General features: G+C 40.0%; 1 protein-coding gene and 1 long non-coding RNA gene across 3 annotated transcripts in view; one reads left to right on the top strand and one right to left on the bottom strand.

Moving 5' to 3' along the window:
- The window catches only part of MOB1B (MOB kinase activator 1B), a 50,655-nt gene extending 35,528 nt beyond the window's left edge, over positions 1–15,127 (bottom strand). Inside the window, exon 1 of one of the 2 annotated variants that reach the window (XM_047090733.1) lies at positions 14,816–15,127. Coding sequence is in view for 1 of the 2 variants with exons in the window: in XM_047090734.1 (XP_046946690.1) it covers positions 14,816–14,829 (14 nt within the window). In the remaining variant the exon portion in view is untranslated. The remainder of the gene's footprint in view (positions 1–14,815) is intronic. The other variant, XM_047090734.1, reaches the window with a different exon arrangement.
- LOC124520115 (uncharacterized) overlaps positions 14,123–18,963 on the top strand; it is a 38,306-nt gene continuing 33,465 nt past the window's right edge. Inside the window, exon 1 of the long non-coding RNA XR_006964251.1 lies at positions 14,123–14,569. This is a non-coding gene — a long non-coding RNA (uncharacterized LOC124520115). The remainder of the gene's footprint in view (positions 14,570–18,963) is intronic.

The following is an 18,963-nucleotide window of genomic DNA, read 5'->3' as shown; positions in this document are numbered from 1 at the left end:
CCTGCCTGGGATTCTCTCTCTCTCCCTTTCTCTCTGCCACTTCCCTGCCTGTGCTCTCCCTCTTTCTCAAAATAAATAAATAAACTTAAAAAAAAAAAAATAGAACTACCATATGAGCCAGCAATTCCACTACTTACTAATTATTCACCCAAGGGGGAACGCATGAAACCAACAAGATATATGCACCCTTATGTTTCCTAAAGCATTATTTAGCATATCCAAGATATGGAAACAACCTAAGTGTTGTTCAAAGGGAAAATGGATAAAGAACATTGGCAGGGGCACCTGGGTGGCTCAGTTGGTTGAGCATCCGACTCTTGATTTAGGTTCAGGTCAGGATTCCAGGGTCGTGGGATCAAATTCTGCATCCTGCTTTGCACTGAGCACAGAGCCTGCTTAAGATTCTCTCTTTTCCTCTGCCCCTCTCCCCTGCTTATGCACTCTCTCTTTAAAATAAAAATAAAAATTTTTTAATATGTAATACAAACTCACACGAATACTACTCAGCCATAAAAAAAGAATAAAATCTTACCATTTGCCACAACATGGATGGACCTATAGGGTATTACGCTAAGTGAAATAAGTCAGAGAAAGGCAAATACTGCATAATTTCATTTACCTGTGGAATCTAAAAACCAAAACACAACAAAATCCAAACACATAGATACAGAGAACAGATTGGTGGTTGCCAAGGGGAGGGAGCTTGGGGGAAGTGCAAAATGGGTGAAGGGGATCAAAAAATTCAAAGTTCATTCCACTTATAAAATAAGTAAGTCACAGGGACATAATATACAGCATAAGAAATAGAGTCAATAATACTGTATCATACTTTGATGACACTAGACTCACAGTGGTGATCATTTTGCAATGTACACAAATGTTGAATCATTCTGCTACACACATGAAACTTATGTTAATACTATATGTCAATTACACCTCAATAAAAAAAGAAAAATAATTCAATAATTAATGCCTAGAAATGAAAAAATTAAGTAACACTATAAATTAGAGATAAAAATTAAAACAATCAGGTAAAAGAGTTCAAATGGCTGTATCCTGAAGCAGGAAAAAAGAGGTTGTTTTTATAACAAGCCTTACAGAACTATTTAACTCTAAATCATGTACATGTAGAATACCAACAAAAATAAATTTTTAAAAGTATAAAAGCTTAATTAAAAAACAGTGTGAGGGGCGCCTGGGTGGCGCAGTCGGTTAAGCGTCCAACTTCAGCCAGGTCATGATCTTGCGGTCCGTGAGTTCGAGCCCCACGTCAGGCTCTGGGCTGATGGCTGGGAGCCTGGAGCCTGTTTCCGATTCTGTGTCTCCTTCTCTCTCTGCCCCTCCCCCGTTCATGCTCTGTCTCTCTCTGTCCCAAAAATAAATAAAAAACGTTGAAAAATAAAAATAAAAATAAAAAACAGTGTGAATGTTTATTAAAATTTGGCAATAAAATAGACTATTTACAGAAATGTCAATAAACTGTTCTATCTTTAAAATCAAAGCAGGGGCGCCCGGGTGGCTCAGTCGGTTAAGCGTCCGACTTCAGCCCAGGTCATAAGCTCACAGTTTGTGAGTTCAAGCCCTACATCAGGCTCTGTGCTGCCAGCTCGGAGCCTGGAGCCTGCTTCAGATTCTGTGTCTCCCTCTCTCTCTGCCCCTCCCTAGCTCACGCTCACTCTCTCTGTCAAAAATAAACTTTAAAAAATAAAATAAAATAAAAGCATACTGTGCAATATATCTATGACTCATAATATTTCCAGTACACCACAAATCAGTAAGCCAAAATCACCTATATATGTGGAGACTTCTCATCCTAATGGTTCATTAGCTGGTGGCTGCGTAGCTATTATAAAATTGTTTCAAAAACATTCATTCACCTTAGAAACTGCCAGATTCAATCAATTTGATATACCAATGGTCGCTGAGAAAGCCAAAAGCCATGAATGAAATACATACAGAGTTGAGATCTGTTAAAGCAGCATGCAGCACAGAGTAGTGGGAGGACGCTGGCTGCCAACTACAGTCCTACAGCCCTGGAGTAACACTGTGCCTCCACTACTTAGTGAGACACGTAGACTTAGTCACTTAACCTCTCTAGAGCTTTATTTGCGTCATGGAGACAACGGAGACAGCATTATGCTGCAGTCGTTTCAAGAATTAGAAACCAGAGAATAAAAAATACTAATGCAATACTGGACACAAAGATCGACAAAAGCCATCTACCATTACTGTTTAACTCGGGGCATTATCTATTTCACATGGAATAGTGGAAACCTTGATTTTTGCAGTTGGGTATCCTGGAATCCTGTATTTGGCTTGTACTAGTTATGTGACTTTAGGTAAGCTACTTAATCATTATGATTACAAAAAAGAGAAATCACGGGGCGCCTGGGTGGCTTAGTCGGTAAAGAATCGACTTCGGCTCAGGTCATGATCTTGTGGTTGGTTCTTAAGTTCGAGCCGCAAGTTGAGCCCCACGTCGGGCTCTGTGCTGATAGCTTGTAGCCTGGAGCCTGCTTCAGATTCTGTGTCTTCTCCTCTCTCTCTCAAAAATAAATGAACATTAAAAAAATTTTAAAAAGAGAGAGAAATTGTATCACCTACCATGTAAGATGGTTCTGAAAACTAAATGATATGTATAGAAATGTAAAGAACCACTGATGCATAGTCAGCTCTCCATAACTAACACCAGTTAAATATAGCCATACTATCTCTTTACCCCTTATAGCAAAGGCCCTTCCACAGACATAAGCTTAAGTTACATCTACATATTGCACATTTTAAATAAGCAATTGTAAAAAGAGTAAATAATCATGTAATGTCAAAAAATACAACTAAAATAACAAGAGACTTGGAATTCTTGGTGTAATCAAATCTCATCAGGATTTGTTTACACAAATAACAAAGAGTGGCCTTAGAAAATCACAAGATCCCAGAGTCTCAACTGGTTTGTCTAAAAATAAGAGGGTGAACTGGAATCTTTTCCAACCCTAAAACTGTAAATTATTTACCCAGAGATTTGATCTCATTCTCATCAATTCCACAACTCACCAGAAATCTCAGACACCATGAAGACTGCATATTGTTAAACATAAAACTGTTCTTTTTATAAATAAGAAAAAAAGGCACAAAAGTACAATGACTTTGCCCAACTTAAATTCTGTACTGCCACCACCTAATTTCTAAGTCCTGCCTCTCAGAGTCTGACATACAGGGGCCTATACAGGCTCTAGACATATTGTTTTAGAGTACATCTGCAGATCACAAGAACAACTGAATTCTTCTTCTTTTTTTTTAATATTTTTTAAAACATTTATTTTTGAGAGAGAGAGCACAAACAGGAGAGGGACAGAGAGAAAAGGGAACAGATGATCCCAAGCGGGCTCCACACTGACAGCAGAGAGCCCGATGCAGGGCTCAAACTCACAAACCACGAGATCATGACCTGAGCCAAAATTGGAAACTTAATAATGAGCCATCCAGGTGTCCCAAGAATAACTGAATTCTTCTACAGACGAATGCAGATAAAATATTTCTTTTCTTCAAGATTGTTTCATTCTCCCTTTCTGTTGAGAAGCAAGGGTTTCCATTTTTCAGATCACCAATGGTTTAACCATGAGCTTATGGCACCCAAGCACAGGATAATCAATCCTCTAAATGAAAGCTAACAAGAACAGCTATCATTACCAGGGTATGTCAGGAAAGCCCCTATGAAAATAATACAGATGCAGTCAAACCTGGGAACACAAGGCAGAGAAAGCGCTATATAAAACTCCAGGAATGGTACAATAAAAAAAAAAAAAAAAAAGTCCCTTTAATCCTAATACTGCAAAAATGACATTTTACACTATCTGGAATTCAGCAATGCTCCCCAGTACCTGCAGCAGGCTTTAACTATAGCCATAGCCACTGAAAACTAAGAAAGGATAACACAAACAAGTGAAAACCATCAAAGAGGAGGAAAAGAAAAAAATGTATAAAATTGCAAAAATCCTCCCTTGTCCCGTTTCTTTTTGAACTAAGTGAAATGTAAGTATCAGAACTACCATAAGGAAAAAGGAACAAATTCATTAAGGTTAGAAGTGTTTCTCATATATACAAATATGCAAAGTATTTACTGATAAAATGATAAAGTGTTCTGAGTTGTCATATCATATAACTTACTCATGCTTGTAACAGTTGACCTGTAAATGCTCAAAACTATAAACATTTCATCAGATTCAACAGCAATTGGATGCTACTATTTACTTATATTTTGGAGAAAAAACTCTCTACCTTGAAATAATCCAGAGAGGAAAACCCTGGCAGAGATCTCTATCAGACTCCATAAGAAAAGCAACAAATACGTTAAAAGGAATAGGTGAAAAGCAGCTTTAAATCCATCTCCAGAATCTGTACGTCATTTTTACAGCTCCAAGTATGCCATCTGCCTCCCAAACATGTTCATTATTTGCTATCTACATTAAAATATCAGAAAGATACCTAAGAAATAAGAAATCCAATTAAATATTTCATTTTGTAAAATCTCCCTTTAGGGACTATAATCCATACAGAACTTGGAGAAAATTAGTATCTTCCTAAGAAGTCATTAACATTTTAAAACTTAATTTTGTGACTTTGTTGATCAATGCATTTAACATATTACTTTTCCCTTTTAAAATTAAAGAGGAGAAAGATTGATGGCAATGGAAGCAAGCACCCTAACTATATCATTAGAAATAAAGGAGACAGATTCTTTGGCAGAATCTTTACCATTAACTTGTTTACTTGGTATTAATATGAAAAGCCCAAGAAGCCAAGAAGTTTTCTTGACATTACTCTCAGTGGTGCAATGGTGGTGGGATACAGGGAAAGGGGCACTCTCACTCACTGCTACTGGAACACAATTCACAGTGGCAGGTATGAAACATGTGCCTGGCATATACCAATCCTGAAAAAGGGGTAAGACAACAAGGTCTCTACAAAATTGTGAGATAAACATCCAACAAATAAGTGTTCCAAACCTTTCTGTGCACCTATTTATATTTCCCAAGAAGTCTCTTAAAGGTCAAAATTAGAGCAGAGTAAAAGGAATCACTAAGACCTCCACCTACCACCATGAAAATACTTGAAAATGTCTTTGATTTTTTAAAAAATTTTTGTTACCGAGTGTGTAATATACACGAGGCACTATACTAGGTGGTAGAGATTTAAGTACAGCTTTTGAAATCACTGTTACCTTTAAGGAGGTCACGCATTCTGATGAAGAAGAAAGGCCAGAAAACTGATAAGTACAGTTGTTTTTGATAAGGGCTATAATAAGGAATCTGAAATGTTATCCAATAAATTGTAAAGGGGTCACAAGTCAGGGGAAAAGAGCTGGCTCTTGAACTGAAGAAATAAGGGTGGGAAGAAGGGCAGTCCAGCCAGAAGAACAGGAATAGCACTTACAAAGGCAGGCAGACAAGGGAGGAATGTATGTTGAAAGAAATGCAAATAAAATGGCTGGGCTCCATGGGGGAGAGCATGGCAGGAAGGCACAAACGAGGCTGGAGTGGTAAGCAAACACCACATCACAGAGGCTCTCTATGCCTTGGGATTTTGCCAACCACTGCCAGCACACTCCAATCTCTACCTGAAAAGTCCAAGTGAACTGCAAGAAAAAAGTGGTCCAAAGAATTCCAGCCACTCCCTTTCCCTATTAAAAAATGCAGTGCTACAGCAGAGTAATTACGGCAGCAGTGGCAAAATCTAGTAGGGAAGGAACCCACATCCATCCACTAGAAACAGCTTCTACCTAAAAATACAGAAGCACACATCTACACAATTCCTGCTGTTCCGTATGTATGAACACAATGGATACATCCTGTGACTTTTATAAACATGGAATGCAACTATTTCATTCCTATATCCAAAAGAGTTGTATAGTCAATGCAACATCAATAATCTTTAACCTTCGTTAGCCAGTGGACTTAAAATGAGTTAAAAACAACTCTTGAGGAGTATATCCACATGACATACTGGTCTTCAAAGATACTTGAGGCCAGAGACCACATCTTATTTATTTCTGACCCCCTACCTTTCTCCTTCCACCACCAGCAAACACTTTGCTTTAGACACAGAAGGCGTCCAGTAAATATTTATTGTATTATTCAATAATACCATTCATTTGTAACATAGCTAAATAAAATTTGGAATGCAGAAAGCGTTTATATACTGGGTTTGGGAACTTCATAAGCAAGGATAATAACAGTGTTTGTACAGGACTCTCTGGTTTATGAAAACTTACATATACATTCTTTCAATTCTCAAATTTACCCAATAGACTAGGCATTCCTTTCCACCCAGTAGACAGAGGAAACAGAAGCTACGAAATTAAGTGATGTGCCCAAGGTCACATGGCTGGTGACAGAACAAAGACTCTGAAACTCAGGTCTCCTCACTCATTAACTACTACTGTTTCCATGACAACCTTTAGTCAATAAAAAAAATTGTACACACACACACACACCCACACACACACACACACACACACACGACATACTTGCCAAGCAATATATTAACATTCTGAGAAATAAAACAGTGAACAAACACTATGAAACTTACAGTCCAGAAGGGGGGAAGGGGACCTTAACTAATAATTTAAATAATCACAAGTATGCAAAGACAACCAAGGGACCTAACCTCCTTGAGAGTACAATGAGATAAATATAGGAACCACTGCAATGGGATGGGATTTTACTGGGGGGAGGGGGGTGTCTAATGTGCAAGTAGGAATTATAGCCAAGAAGCAGGGTATGGGGATGAATGGACAGAAAATTACTAGGAGGAAATATCAGGGTTAGGAGGGTTCTGGCTAAACCGACCTAAGGGGATTCTTGCTGAAGACAGGCCAGGATGATCAAACATCACCTGAGGGACAGTGGAGGATAAGGAAGCTAAATCAGATATTGAGGCTGCAGGAAGGGGGGGTCTGGTTAAACTGACCAAGCAAGGTTCTTGCTAAAACTAGACTTTAAGGAAGTGCACAGATGAGCCTAGGAGAAGGTTCAAGAGCCTAAGTTTGGTCAAGAATAGAAACTGTCAGGGCCTCACAGATTCTCTCAAGAACAGAGGTAGTATTATAGTGAATCCGAAGGATTTTTCTTCTTTACCTTATTTTGAATCATTTAACTCCATATACAGGCATTATCCACTTACTATTATAATCCAAAGCTTCTCAAACTTGAATGTGCTTTTCACCTAGGGAATCTTAAAATGCATTCTAATTCAAGGCTTCGGGCCTGAAATCTTGCATTTCTAACATGCTCCTAGGTGATGCCAAAGCTCCACACTTTAAGGGTACAAAGCAGACTTATCAAGAATTATAATTATATAGAGATTTGGATCTCCTCAGTCCTGGGTGGCGGGGGGGGGGGGGGGTCTTCTGTCACCAAAGAGCCAACAGCAGCCTTTCTTCCCAATGGTAATACAAAATGATAGTGGTACTTTTTTTTCTAAATATTGAATGGCATTAAAAAAAAAAAAGGTATGGGCACCTGGGTGGCTCAGTCAGTTGAGCATCTGACTTCGGCTCAGGTCATGATCTCACAGCTTGTGGGTTCGAGCCCCACGTCAGGCTCTGTGCTGACAGCTCAGGGCCTAGAGCCTGCTTTGGATTCTGTGTCTCTCTCTCTCTCTCTGCTCCTCCCCTGCTCACACTCTGTCTCTCTCTCAAAAATAAAATAAAAGATTTAAAAAAAAAATTTTTTTAAAAAGGTAAAGGTATCTCTAGAACCTACAGTTATCACTAAACAATGTAGTCCTAACACCCAAACTATGTTCCCACTTAAGCAAAAGCTAAAATCGATACCTCTCAATTGAGGTACATTTTGGTTCCCAAATGTTTAGCAAGTTGTAACTGTACTTTTTGGATAGTTGGCTGTAACTGTAGTTTGAAAAAAAAAAAAAAGAAACAAACAAACAAACAAAACTTTCATGTTGGTTCTTGATGTTTGTCATTTCCCAAATTACAAACTGACAAGGTTGGGGAGCACCTGGGTGGCTCAGTCAGTTAAATGTCTGACTCTTGGTTTCAGCTCAGGTCATGATCTCACAGTTTCATGAGTTCGAGCCCCACATCTGGCTCTGCACTGGCAGCATGGAGCCTGCTAAGGATTCTCTCCCTCTCCCTCTCTCTCTGCCCCTCTCCTGCTCATGCTGTCTCTTTCTCTCTCAAAATAAATAAATAAACTTAAAAAACAAATAAAAAAAAAAACCCTCCAGCAATTGCACTACTAGGTATTTATCCAGAGGATGCAGATATGCTGTTTCAAAGGGGCATATGCACCCCAATGTTTATAGCAGCACTACTGACAATACCCAAAGTATGGAAAGAGCCCAAATGTCCATCAACTGATGAATCGATAAAGAAGATATGGTATATATACATATGCAATGGAATATTACTCGGCAATCAAAAAGAATGAAACTTGCCATTGGCAACAATATGGATGGAACTGGAGTGTATTACGCTAAGCGAAATAAGTCAGAAAAAAACAAATATATGACTTTACTCATATGTGGAATTTAAGATACAAAACAGACAAACATAAGGGAAGGGAAGCAAAAATAATATAAAAACAGGGAGGGGACAAAATATAAGAGACTTAAATACAGAGAACAAACTGAGGGTTGCTGGAAGGGTTTGGGGTGAGGAGATGGGCTAAATGGGCAAGAGGCATCAAGGAGGACATTTGTTCAGATGAGCACTGGGTGTTATATGTAGGGGATGAATCACTGGATTCTACTTCTGAAATCATCATCACACTATATGGTAACTAACTTGAATGTAAGTTTTAAAAAATTTAAAAAAAATAACTGAGAAGGTTGGGGTGCTTGGCTGGCTCAGTCAGTACAGCAAGCAACTCCTGATTTCAGGGTTGGGAGTTGCAGCCCCATGTTGAGGGTAGAGTTTACTTAAAAAAAAAAAAAAAAAGAAAAAAGAAAAAAAAAACCTGACAAAGTCGGTGAAGGATCGATTAAAGAGTTAAATAGGCTGACTGATTAAGACCCCTTTGGGAGTTAACCATAGGCTAGAGACATAAGCATCAGTCCTCAAAACAATGCTATGTTCCAGTTGAGAGAACTCAGTTTTGACAAATCAGTTTGTTGTTCACGGATTCAAAAGTGAAATTTCTAAGAGTTGAAAACAAGAGGGCCAGCTAAATATTTGGCAGGATGTGGGGAAGAGTTAGGAAGAATGGAACAAGGCATATGTGAATAAAAACTATAACCACAGGGAGTTTTTAAACAAAAAGCTATTTCAGTAGTTAAATCTAATGCTACAGGGCACTAATTAATAAACAGACTCTCTACAGAGCAGAAAGGCCATGCTGCTGCTCATCTGCCTGAAACATGATCTAGGCACCAAGATACTGGAAAATACTTCTATTGCTTCCACTTAACTATTCCCTATTTACAGTGAATATTAAGAAAGTATTTAAGTTATACCATCACCTATTTCTACAAAGAAACATACACAAAAAATATTCCTCTAATAGCCAATACTACAACTATTGAACTATTCCCATCAAATTTCAATTTGAGAACAAAAGGATTTAGGCTGAAAGATAAAATAGTAGCAATAAAAGAAAATCCAACCTTTCCTTTATAAATAGTAATTATAAGGCTACTTGGCTATAAGGTAAACTATTACCCAAATATTTGCTTACCTTCAATCAAACCCCTGCTTTTAAGCTCTAACTGCAGAAAATCGTAGTACTGATACATGTGATTAGAAACCTACAGAAATTGGCTAGGATTTAAGTAATCAGAAATGATGAAGATGCTTACAAAAAATAATAACAGCTACCAGCAGTCATAACACTGCTGAGTTATTGATAATGAACTGCTGCACTTAACTACAATTTATCAAGCTAGGCTTTTTCCATTCGGTATCTCTAATCCTCCCAACATGTCTGAGGTATTGATCCTAAACACAGGATTCATAGGGAAAAAATTAGATTACTGTCACACTCACACCATACCCAGTGGAGTCTGAGACTGCCTTCAACCATGATATGGTGGAAGCAGGGGCCCACACATGCTCAGATGACATGTGGAGGCCCAAGCCACAAGAAGGGTGGCCAGGAAGGGTTGGGTTAGGAGAATGGCTATACACAGCAGTTTGAGCAAATACGTATGTTGAGGATTATGGGAGCCTAGTTTCTCACTAACAAAGAAGGAAGTGAAAAATATGTAAAGGGAGAAGGCTAGAAGGAACCCTGTGCTACTTGGCTCAGCATTGCAGGTATTAGAGTTAATGTACTCAATATACACAGATAGAAAAAAATACATGCACATGTAAATGTGTGTGGTTATGTTATTTTCTAGCACAGTCCAATGAGAAGGTCTGGGAGCAGCAATGCATCTGTACCAACAAGCATACCTATCACCTACATTCTGTTTTCTAAATACTATTTTTCAATGAATAGAACCTACACCTTTAGAGAAATAACCATTTCCAGGGCCAGGGCAGAGAAAGTGTAGGATAAACCTGGAACATTTGGTTGTGCCAGAAAGTTAGGCAGTGCTCACAAAAAGACAGAGACAAGTCAAAGGGACACAAAAGCCAGCCTGAATAGGACTCCCACTAGCCAAAACTGAGACAATATGATTCTTGATTTAGGCTCAGGTCATGATCTCATGGTTCATGAGATCGAGCCCCATGTCAGGCTCTGCACTACCAGTGCGGAGCCTGCTTGGGATTCTCTTTCCCCCGACCCCCACTCTCTGACTCAAAAATAAATACATAAGCTTAAAATTTTTTTTTTAATGTTTTTATTTATTTTTGAGGCAGAGAGACACAGAGCATGAGCAGGGGAGGGGTAGAAAGAGAGGGTGACACAGAATCCGAAGAAGGTTCCAGGCTCTGAGCTGACAGCACAAAGCCCGATGTCGGGCTTGAACTCACAAACTGCGAGATCATGACCTGAGCTGAAGTCGGACGCTCAACTGACTGAGCCACCCAGGCGCCCCACATAAGCTTAAAATTTAAAACAAAAAAACAAAGATGGATCTGGGGAAGGGGACAGGGAGAAAAAAGAGAAGTAGGAGAGGAAGACAGAGATGGACACATAAACACAGCTATAACCCTAGGTCTCCTTTCCTAAATTTCTATTCTTTACATTGAAGTTACTTCACATAATGCTTAATAAAAATTTCCTTCCTGTCTCTATCTATCTCTGTTTCTGCCTATACAGAAACAGATCTGGTTTATACTCATTCACATCCCTAAACCACCTTTCCTACAGACCTCCATTTTAAAGTTAACTACAAGTGTTTGTTTCAACTCTGTTTCAACCAAGTAGCCCTACATTAGGAAATAAGGCCTTAGTCTTTTTCAAGTTAAGTATTTCTGTAAAATTTCACTGGTCAGAAGAGACTAGCAATTCCAAAATGCAAGAAATATAAAGAATACTCAGTATTTTCAGTGAACACACTTTGAGTGAACGTTAAGAGCTCTGATCCTAAATTTCCCTGAATTTTATATGCATAAAATGCCAAGAGAGGAAAAACCCTAAGAGGGCTGTATTTTGATTTAACCCATGCCAATAATCAGGCCAATAACCTAAAGTTGGTGATTTTGCCACTTTACCAAAAAAAAAGTTGAGTAAGCTATGTTACTTATAGATCTCATCTAGCTCCAAGATTCTACAGCTTTTCAGACAAACCTGAAAATGGACAATTCACAAGCAAATTCATGTCTCTATGACGTTTCCTCTGACTGAAATCTTCTACTTCCCCTTCCCCTTTCAGAAAACCCTTGTTATATATTCCATCACTTCTTTCACGAAGCTTTCTTCCAGCCCAAATCGGACAAATTGCTCCATATTCTTTAGACCCCCATGTACTGCCTCTATTACAGATGACGATTTATAAATGATCGATCACTCTGGAGTCCCACATTGTCCACAATGCTTAGCACACAGCAGGTGCTGACAATGTTTAAAGATTTGAGTCTATTAAGTTAAATTAGGTTCCTGTGAAGTTTCTCTATGTATCAGTTGGGAATTTAGCTTATTAAAGATACCCAAAGGCCAGTCTGCAGCACACCCAAAGCTTTGTCCCAATCTTATCTACACATGCTGTACAAATTTATTCTGTGCATCTGCACAAAAGCTACAAAAGGTATCACTGCTGCTGATTATCTGGACACCCTTGGGTATTACCTAATCTACCTCATCTCCCCATCCCAAAACCTCTTTACCCTGCTTTACTTTGTTTCCTGGCACTTACGTCCTCCTACCATGTGGTATAATTTACTGATATTCAGTGTTTATGGTCACTTACCAAAACATAAACTGAACTAATACAGGAATCTCTTACTGTTTTGTTCATAAATGATACCCAGTGCCTACATCAGTGCCTGGCACAATAAATTATTTTTTTAAACAATAATTCTTTCCTTCTGTCTTAAAGCCCTCGGGAATTATGAGTCAGCACACTCATTAACTAACGTATCTCACATTGCCCTTACTTCCTCAGCTACAACCATTTACAGTAGCCTTCCAAGTAAGCTTCTAAGAACTAGAGAAAAATGTGTGTATACACACAAACACACACAATTTTTTTAAGTAGGCTCCATGCCCAGCATGGAGCCCAACGTGGGGGTTGAACTCTCAATCCTGAGATCAAGACCTTAGTTGAGATCAAGAGTCAGAGGCTTAGCCAACTAAGCCACCCAGATGCCCAGAAAATACTTACATTTAACTCCTAAACAGCAACTCTTAATTTCTCTGATCAACTCCTGGTAGAGAAATAATATTCAGGAAGCTATACCAAATAACATATAGATGAAATAACCAAAACTTTGTTCTTTCATTTCTGAGAATAATTATTTATATCTATGAGATCTTCAATTTAGCGTTGGAATTACTAGTGGACAAAAACCAAAACCAAAAATGTTGGATTAACTTTTTTGGATTGTCAAACACAATCCAATGGTGGGAATATATTAACTGCTACATGAGACCTGACTGAAAAATTGTACCCCAAATAGTACAAACCCTCTAATGTGCCATATATTTACATACATCAGTTATGGCAAGATTTTTCTTATGTAACTAATATGCTTCAGAAGAAATAAACTTATCCACTTCATTTCTGTAACTATTACATACTGAGCCATGTATAAATAGGGTACTATTCTATGTGTATTCAGAAAATACCACCAAAACTTTCTCCATCCCTAGTTTCAGCCAAATATGGTTTTTCCCTGCCTCAACCAATTTAGCTCGGAGTTCCAAGAGACACAAGTCCATTAGCAGCAGTTACAGACATCATCTACATTGCTATTTTGAAGACAGCTTTTAATTCTTGAAGAAATCAAACATCAGCAGTGTAAAAATACACTCAAGATGAGAAGCTTCAAGCTGAGATACCTGGAAATCTCGTTTCAAGCTAACATGGGAAACAAGGACTTTCATGAAGTCCCCCAATCCTCCTGTCACTACCTACATGACAAACTCAAAATCAACTTCCAGTATGAGCCTAAGGAAGAGATTTCACAAACTCACATGTGTTAGGCAGGATGACACAAACCAGGCCTCCTGTGCACATGAGAAATGTTAGCAAGCTGGCCTGCCAGTTAGCCTTCTGTGGTCACTCAGTTTTGCCTGAACACTCGAAAAAGAATTAATATTCTACATAGGGGCCTGTGAAAATAAGGGTTAATTAAATTCTCAGGATCCAGGTGCCAATGTGATGACTAAAAATTACAGGTGGGGAAAGAAGAGAATGGGAACAGAACTGCTATTGCTACTGTTGTGAAGAAAAATACTATTCTGTACACAACAGTAAAGGAGTATATGATGTTAGTTTCAACCTCCAAGTTTTTATTAGCTTTCTAACCACAGATCAAACAAAAGTGAATCACAACGAAGCCTTCAAACGCGGAATTCCAAGGGTGTTCAGACGACCTGGGGCTGTCTGCTGCCTCCATACCCCCATCTGGCCATCCCATCTTTCTGTCCATCCCCCCAAACTCGTCTGCAATAAAGGTAAATGAAATAGGGACCAGCACTAAATGTGACGTTAAGTTGGCATTTACAAATGATCTGCAAAATAACTCCCCAGCGGACCTAATCAACCCAGAGCACACTACCGGACTGCTTGGTGGCTGTCTAAAAAGATAAAGCCCGTACTTTTCTGGGGAGCATACTGGGAGGAAGGGCACCTCGGTGAACCAAGTAGCTGCTCCACACTCCAAGACCCTGGGCTGTCACCTGGGGATCCTGACCCTAAAGCCGCCTCATTAAGGATGTGTTACATCCACAGGACTTGTTACTCCAACTTTCCACTCCTAAAACCTAAGAGGGAAGTTAAAAGGGTGCTGGGGTGACAGGGAAAAGTACAACGCCCGACCTTGTGTGCTTGGAATCCAGAAAAAAGCAATGGGCAAGCGAAACGGAGAAAGACCACCTGGCACGCGACGCATAAAGGTCATGCGGAGGAGTGGGAGGTATCTATATCTATGCAGAGCGTGCAAACCAACAAACCCAAGAGTGGAACGAAGGGAAAGATGGGGAGATGGAGAATGCAGACCCAGGTACCGGGGTGTGTCGGGACTCGGGGTCCGGGGAGAAAGAGCCTCTGTGGGGGCTGGAGGACTCCAAGCGAGCTTGAAGCGGGTTGGGGAGGCGACGGCCGTCAGGCAGCGCCAGCGCACCAGAAGGGCTACCGGAGACCTGCTCAGTGGGAACGCCCGGCCCGGGCAGCTCCGGGCAAGGCGAGCTGGGGCCCGCGGCCCTGGTCGCCCGAACAAAGCCGGCGCAAGCGGGGCCTGGCTACTCACAACAAGAAGCTCATGTCTGCCGCGGCGTAGGCTGGGGGCTTTGTGGTTTCTAGGCCTCCGGGCGGCGGCGGCGGCGGCGGCGGCGGCCAGGGATGAAGAGGGAAGGAGAGAAGAAGAGGAGAGGAGGAGGAAGGGAAGCGCCAGCTGTTCGACGGCCCCAACTTGTTCGGCTTTGCTAGTTCCAATGGCAGGCGGAGGGGGCGGAAGTGGGAAGCGCACGGCTTGAATCACTCACTGGGAGGGGAAGGGAAAGAAGGCGGGGAAAGGGCCACACGCCTGCTCTCCAAAGAACAGCCGCCGTGACTGCTGAGCTGCTTGTCGCGCCTCCCCCTCCTCCGATTCCTCTCCTTCCTCCTCCCCCTACTCCTCGTCTCCAGTCCCACCGCCCTCACCCCGCGAACTCTCGCGAGAGTGGCGGGCGCCGACCCTCCCTCTCCCGCTGTGGCCCCGGGTCCCTCAAGTTCTAGACATCTTTGCAGCCCCGGACCACGCCCAGCGAGTGCACTGGGGCCACCAGATTGGTCAAGGACTGTCCACCTAGTTGCGGGTCGTGGCAAAGCGCTCCGAACTGCTTAGCTGGGTTTCAGCAGTCAGGAAGGAAGTGGGCTTCAGCGGCGGGATGTCAGGGTTCTGCAGTGAGGGATGGAATTGCCACCAGAATTATGCCCTCTGTAAGTGTTCGGCACAGGATGGTAAAAGGTTATGGAGTCTCTTTGCTAGTATATAAAAACAGGAGGAAGTTTAACGTGTTTGGAATGGCTTGGGTGTGGTTCCCCCAGAGGAGAGAAAAGGGTCTAAATGGGTTTTCAAGGACCCTGTCGTTTTATGGTTGTATTTTAAAACCCTGAACTAGGAGAGGTCAGGATCCATTATTGTCTCAACAGGCAAGCTATGGTGTCATCAGCAGCTGGGAAAACTGCTGTGGTGACATATTCAATGTGGAGCATTCTTAAATGGATTATAAAGCCTGGCTCTGAACCCCTTAACTGTGAAATGCAAGGCTCTCTATAAGGGGGACTGAATCAATTCTAGCCTCTAGAATGTTTTGTGCAACAGAGTGCCGAATGGTTATAATTGGCTTAGGCCCCATAAATGCTTAATCAGCATTGCCACTGATAACCAACCTACCACAACATTATCAATTTAAGTACCCATTTATTTTACACAAGAGATGTCCATCTTCTTTACTTAAAACATGCATCAAGTCCACAAGTAAGTTTTCAAAGAACCTGAACATAACTTAAATAATGTGCAGCTATTAACCCACTTTGGGCTAACTGACATGAAGGAAGTACCAATATGAACTATATGCTTTTGAGTTGGTGCATTATTAGTTTGGCATGTTGGTAAATCAAACCATTTAAAAAAAATACAGAAGAAAATATTGGAATCTTGACATTATCTTGGGAACAGCAGAGGTCACTGGAATAATTTGGGAAGACTTAAATACTCAAAAGATGCAGGAAAGAAGGGGGGAAAGGATTTATCTCAATATAGTGAAAATAATGGATTTATAACAAAAGCCCAGATCTTGATTTGGTACTAATTTATTATGTAATTCCATAAGGGTCTTCTGAAAGTAAGACTTGAATTACCAGATTAGGAAATTATGTTTGGGAAGAGTAAATCAGTTAACCTATTAGAACAACAGTTCACACCTTTTAAAATGAGGGTCTTGGATTATTTCATGATCTCTAAGATATTTCAGTTCTAAAAGTCTGTCATGTCAGGGACATCCATCAAATGACTGGCAGACAGTTCCCATCTGCTCCCTGATTTGGCAGGCTGTCTTACATAGTTTTGCTTTTGTTCAAACACAATTTAGATGAATCCTATGACACTGAATCAGGATAACAATTGGCAGAGGAGAGAATCTGCTAAAGTACCTGCTGAGTTCTTCTTTTCATACCACAAGGAGAGTTGCCTGAAATTAACAGCTGATAAAACTTAAATATATTGGTCTTAAAAATGATAGTCATGTTAATAATATGGAATATAATTCCAGAGGTTAGACATTTAAATCAAACCATGGCTGTCACTTAAAATTATTCGGCTTCGAAAGCACTGGGAAATTTAGAACCAAATAGAGATTTATTCAAATGGACATTTCTAATTGCAATTGCACTTTCACCAATCCATATTTCATATCACTCTTCTCTTAAAATTTCAAGAAGTTCCTCTCCTGGTCAAAAACTTATTTTGTTTATAAATCTTTGTTTATGAAAGATTATTAAAGTTTGTATTTACCAGTTTTTCAAAGAATTGAGACTATAGCATGAATAGAATAGAATACAACAGAACATGTGTGGGTATATGCTTTCAAATATCTTTACAGATCTATTCAAATTTATAAGTATATTTACATATATAAATATAAACAAACAAGATAGTTATACATTCTGGTAAGATAGGAAATAAACAGAATAATGTCATAGAGAATAATGGTGAAGGAAGAGGATCTAATTCATTTATTTATTTTTTAATTTTTCTAAACGTTTATTTGTTTTTGAGCGAGAAAGAGAGACAGAGTGTGGGCAGAAGAGAGGGAGACACAGAATCCGAAGCAGGCTCCAGCTGTCAGCACAGAGCCCAATGCGGGGCTCAAACCCACAAACCCTAAGATCATGACCAGGGCCGAAGTCGGAAGCTCAACCAACTGAGCCACCCAGGTGCCCCGAAGAGGATTTAATTTAGATTGAATGGTTCATAAAGTCCTCTCAAGGAGGTGACATTTTTGCTAAGACCTGAGACAAGAGAAGGAGCCAGCCTTGCAAAGAACTAGGGAATGAGCATTTTCTGGTAGAGGGAATAACAAGTGAAAATGCTCTAAAATAAGAAAGAGCTTAAAGAGTTCTTAGAGTTGAAAGGTTATGGCCTGGGCAGAGTGAGCAAGAAGAATGGCATAAGAGAAGCCTGGACATGTAGACAGGGCAGGCTGGGTTTGACAAGCTTAGGCAAGGCATTTGGATTTTATTCTGAGAACATTAAACAAAAGAAGTAAAACAAAATAATCTGAATAACATTTCATTTTTTTTTAATTTGGAAAATTTCAAACATATATAGAGGGGAAGAAATATGATGAATCCATCACACAGCTTCAACAATTATCAGCTCATGATCCGTGATTAGCATTTTGGAAAGATCATTCTCCCTTGTTGTGGAGAATGGACCAGAGGAGGCCAACATGTCAGAAGGGAAACCAGAAGACTATTGTAATAGTCCATTTGTTTCTCAGTTGTGATTTGGTTTAGGGTAGTGTCATTAATAATAGGAGAAATTAATAATCTCAAGGTAAAACCAACAGCACTTGGTGATTGTGCAGGTTGGGGAAAGAAAGGAGTCAAAGATTACTCCTATTATTTTGGCTTTAGCAACTGATGGAAATAGCCATTTATTGAAATAGGGAAGGTCTGAGTGATAATTTGGTAGTAAAACCAAAGTTCTATTTTAGATTAGTTAGCTTTGAGATGTCTATTAGACATCAAAGTAGTGATGTCTGAAGAGTTTTGACTACTGCACAAAGCAGAGGGAGAGATCCAAACTGCAGGCATGAATGCAGACCTCAGTAAGTAAATAGTATTTGAAACCATAAGATGGGCTTGCAAATAGGAATTTATATTCCCGATAAGGATAGACATAGCAGAGCATTACCTGTAAGCATCTGTTTATTCTTTACTTCTCTTCCCAGATATCTCTGGTTTCTGATCACCACTTACCTACTTCAGTTGTATTTATAATCTCCTTTTCCCTCAAGGTAATGGTTTCTACAACCTTAGAGATGATTCATCATACTTTTTATCAGATTAATCATTTCCAATGTGTTCACTAACATGTTACCCTTCCCAGGTAAGATAACACTAATTAAAGCCAAGTTTCCAAATAGTGGGTAAGAGGAAATTTCTCCTTATAGAAACATTTCAGTTAAAAAAACAAAAAAACAAAAACAGGGGCACCTGGGTGGCTCAGTTGGTTAAGCATCCGACTTCGGCTCAGGTCATGATCTCATGGTTCGTGAGTTCAGGTCCCATGTCGGGCTTTCTGCTGACAGCTCAGAGCCTGGAGCCTGCTTCAGGTTCTGTGTCTCCCTCTCTCTGCCCCTCCCCAGCTCGCGCTCTGTCTCTATCTCTCAAAAATGAATAAATGTTAAA

This window comes from Lynx rufus, unplaced genomic scaffold, assembly GCF_022079265.1.
Source record: "Lynx rufus isolate CCGP_SWC_20201006 ecotype Redwood Valley unplaced genomic scaffold, mLynRuf1.p SCAF_3, whole genome shotgun sequence".
Classification (NCBI taxonomy): domain Eukaryota; kingdom Metazoa; phylum Chordata; class Mammalia; order Carnivora; family Felidae; genus Lynx; species Lynx rufus.
This window is presented reverse-complemented; position numbering and strand designations above follow the sequence as displayed.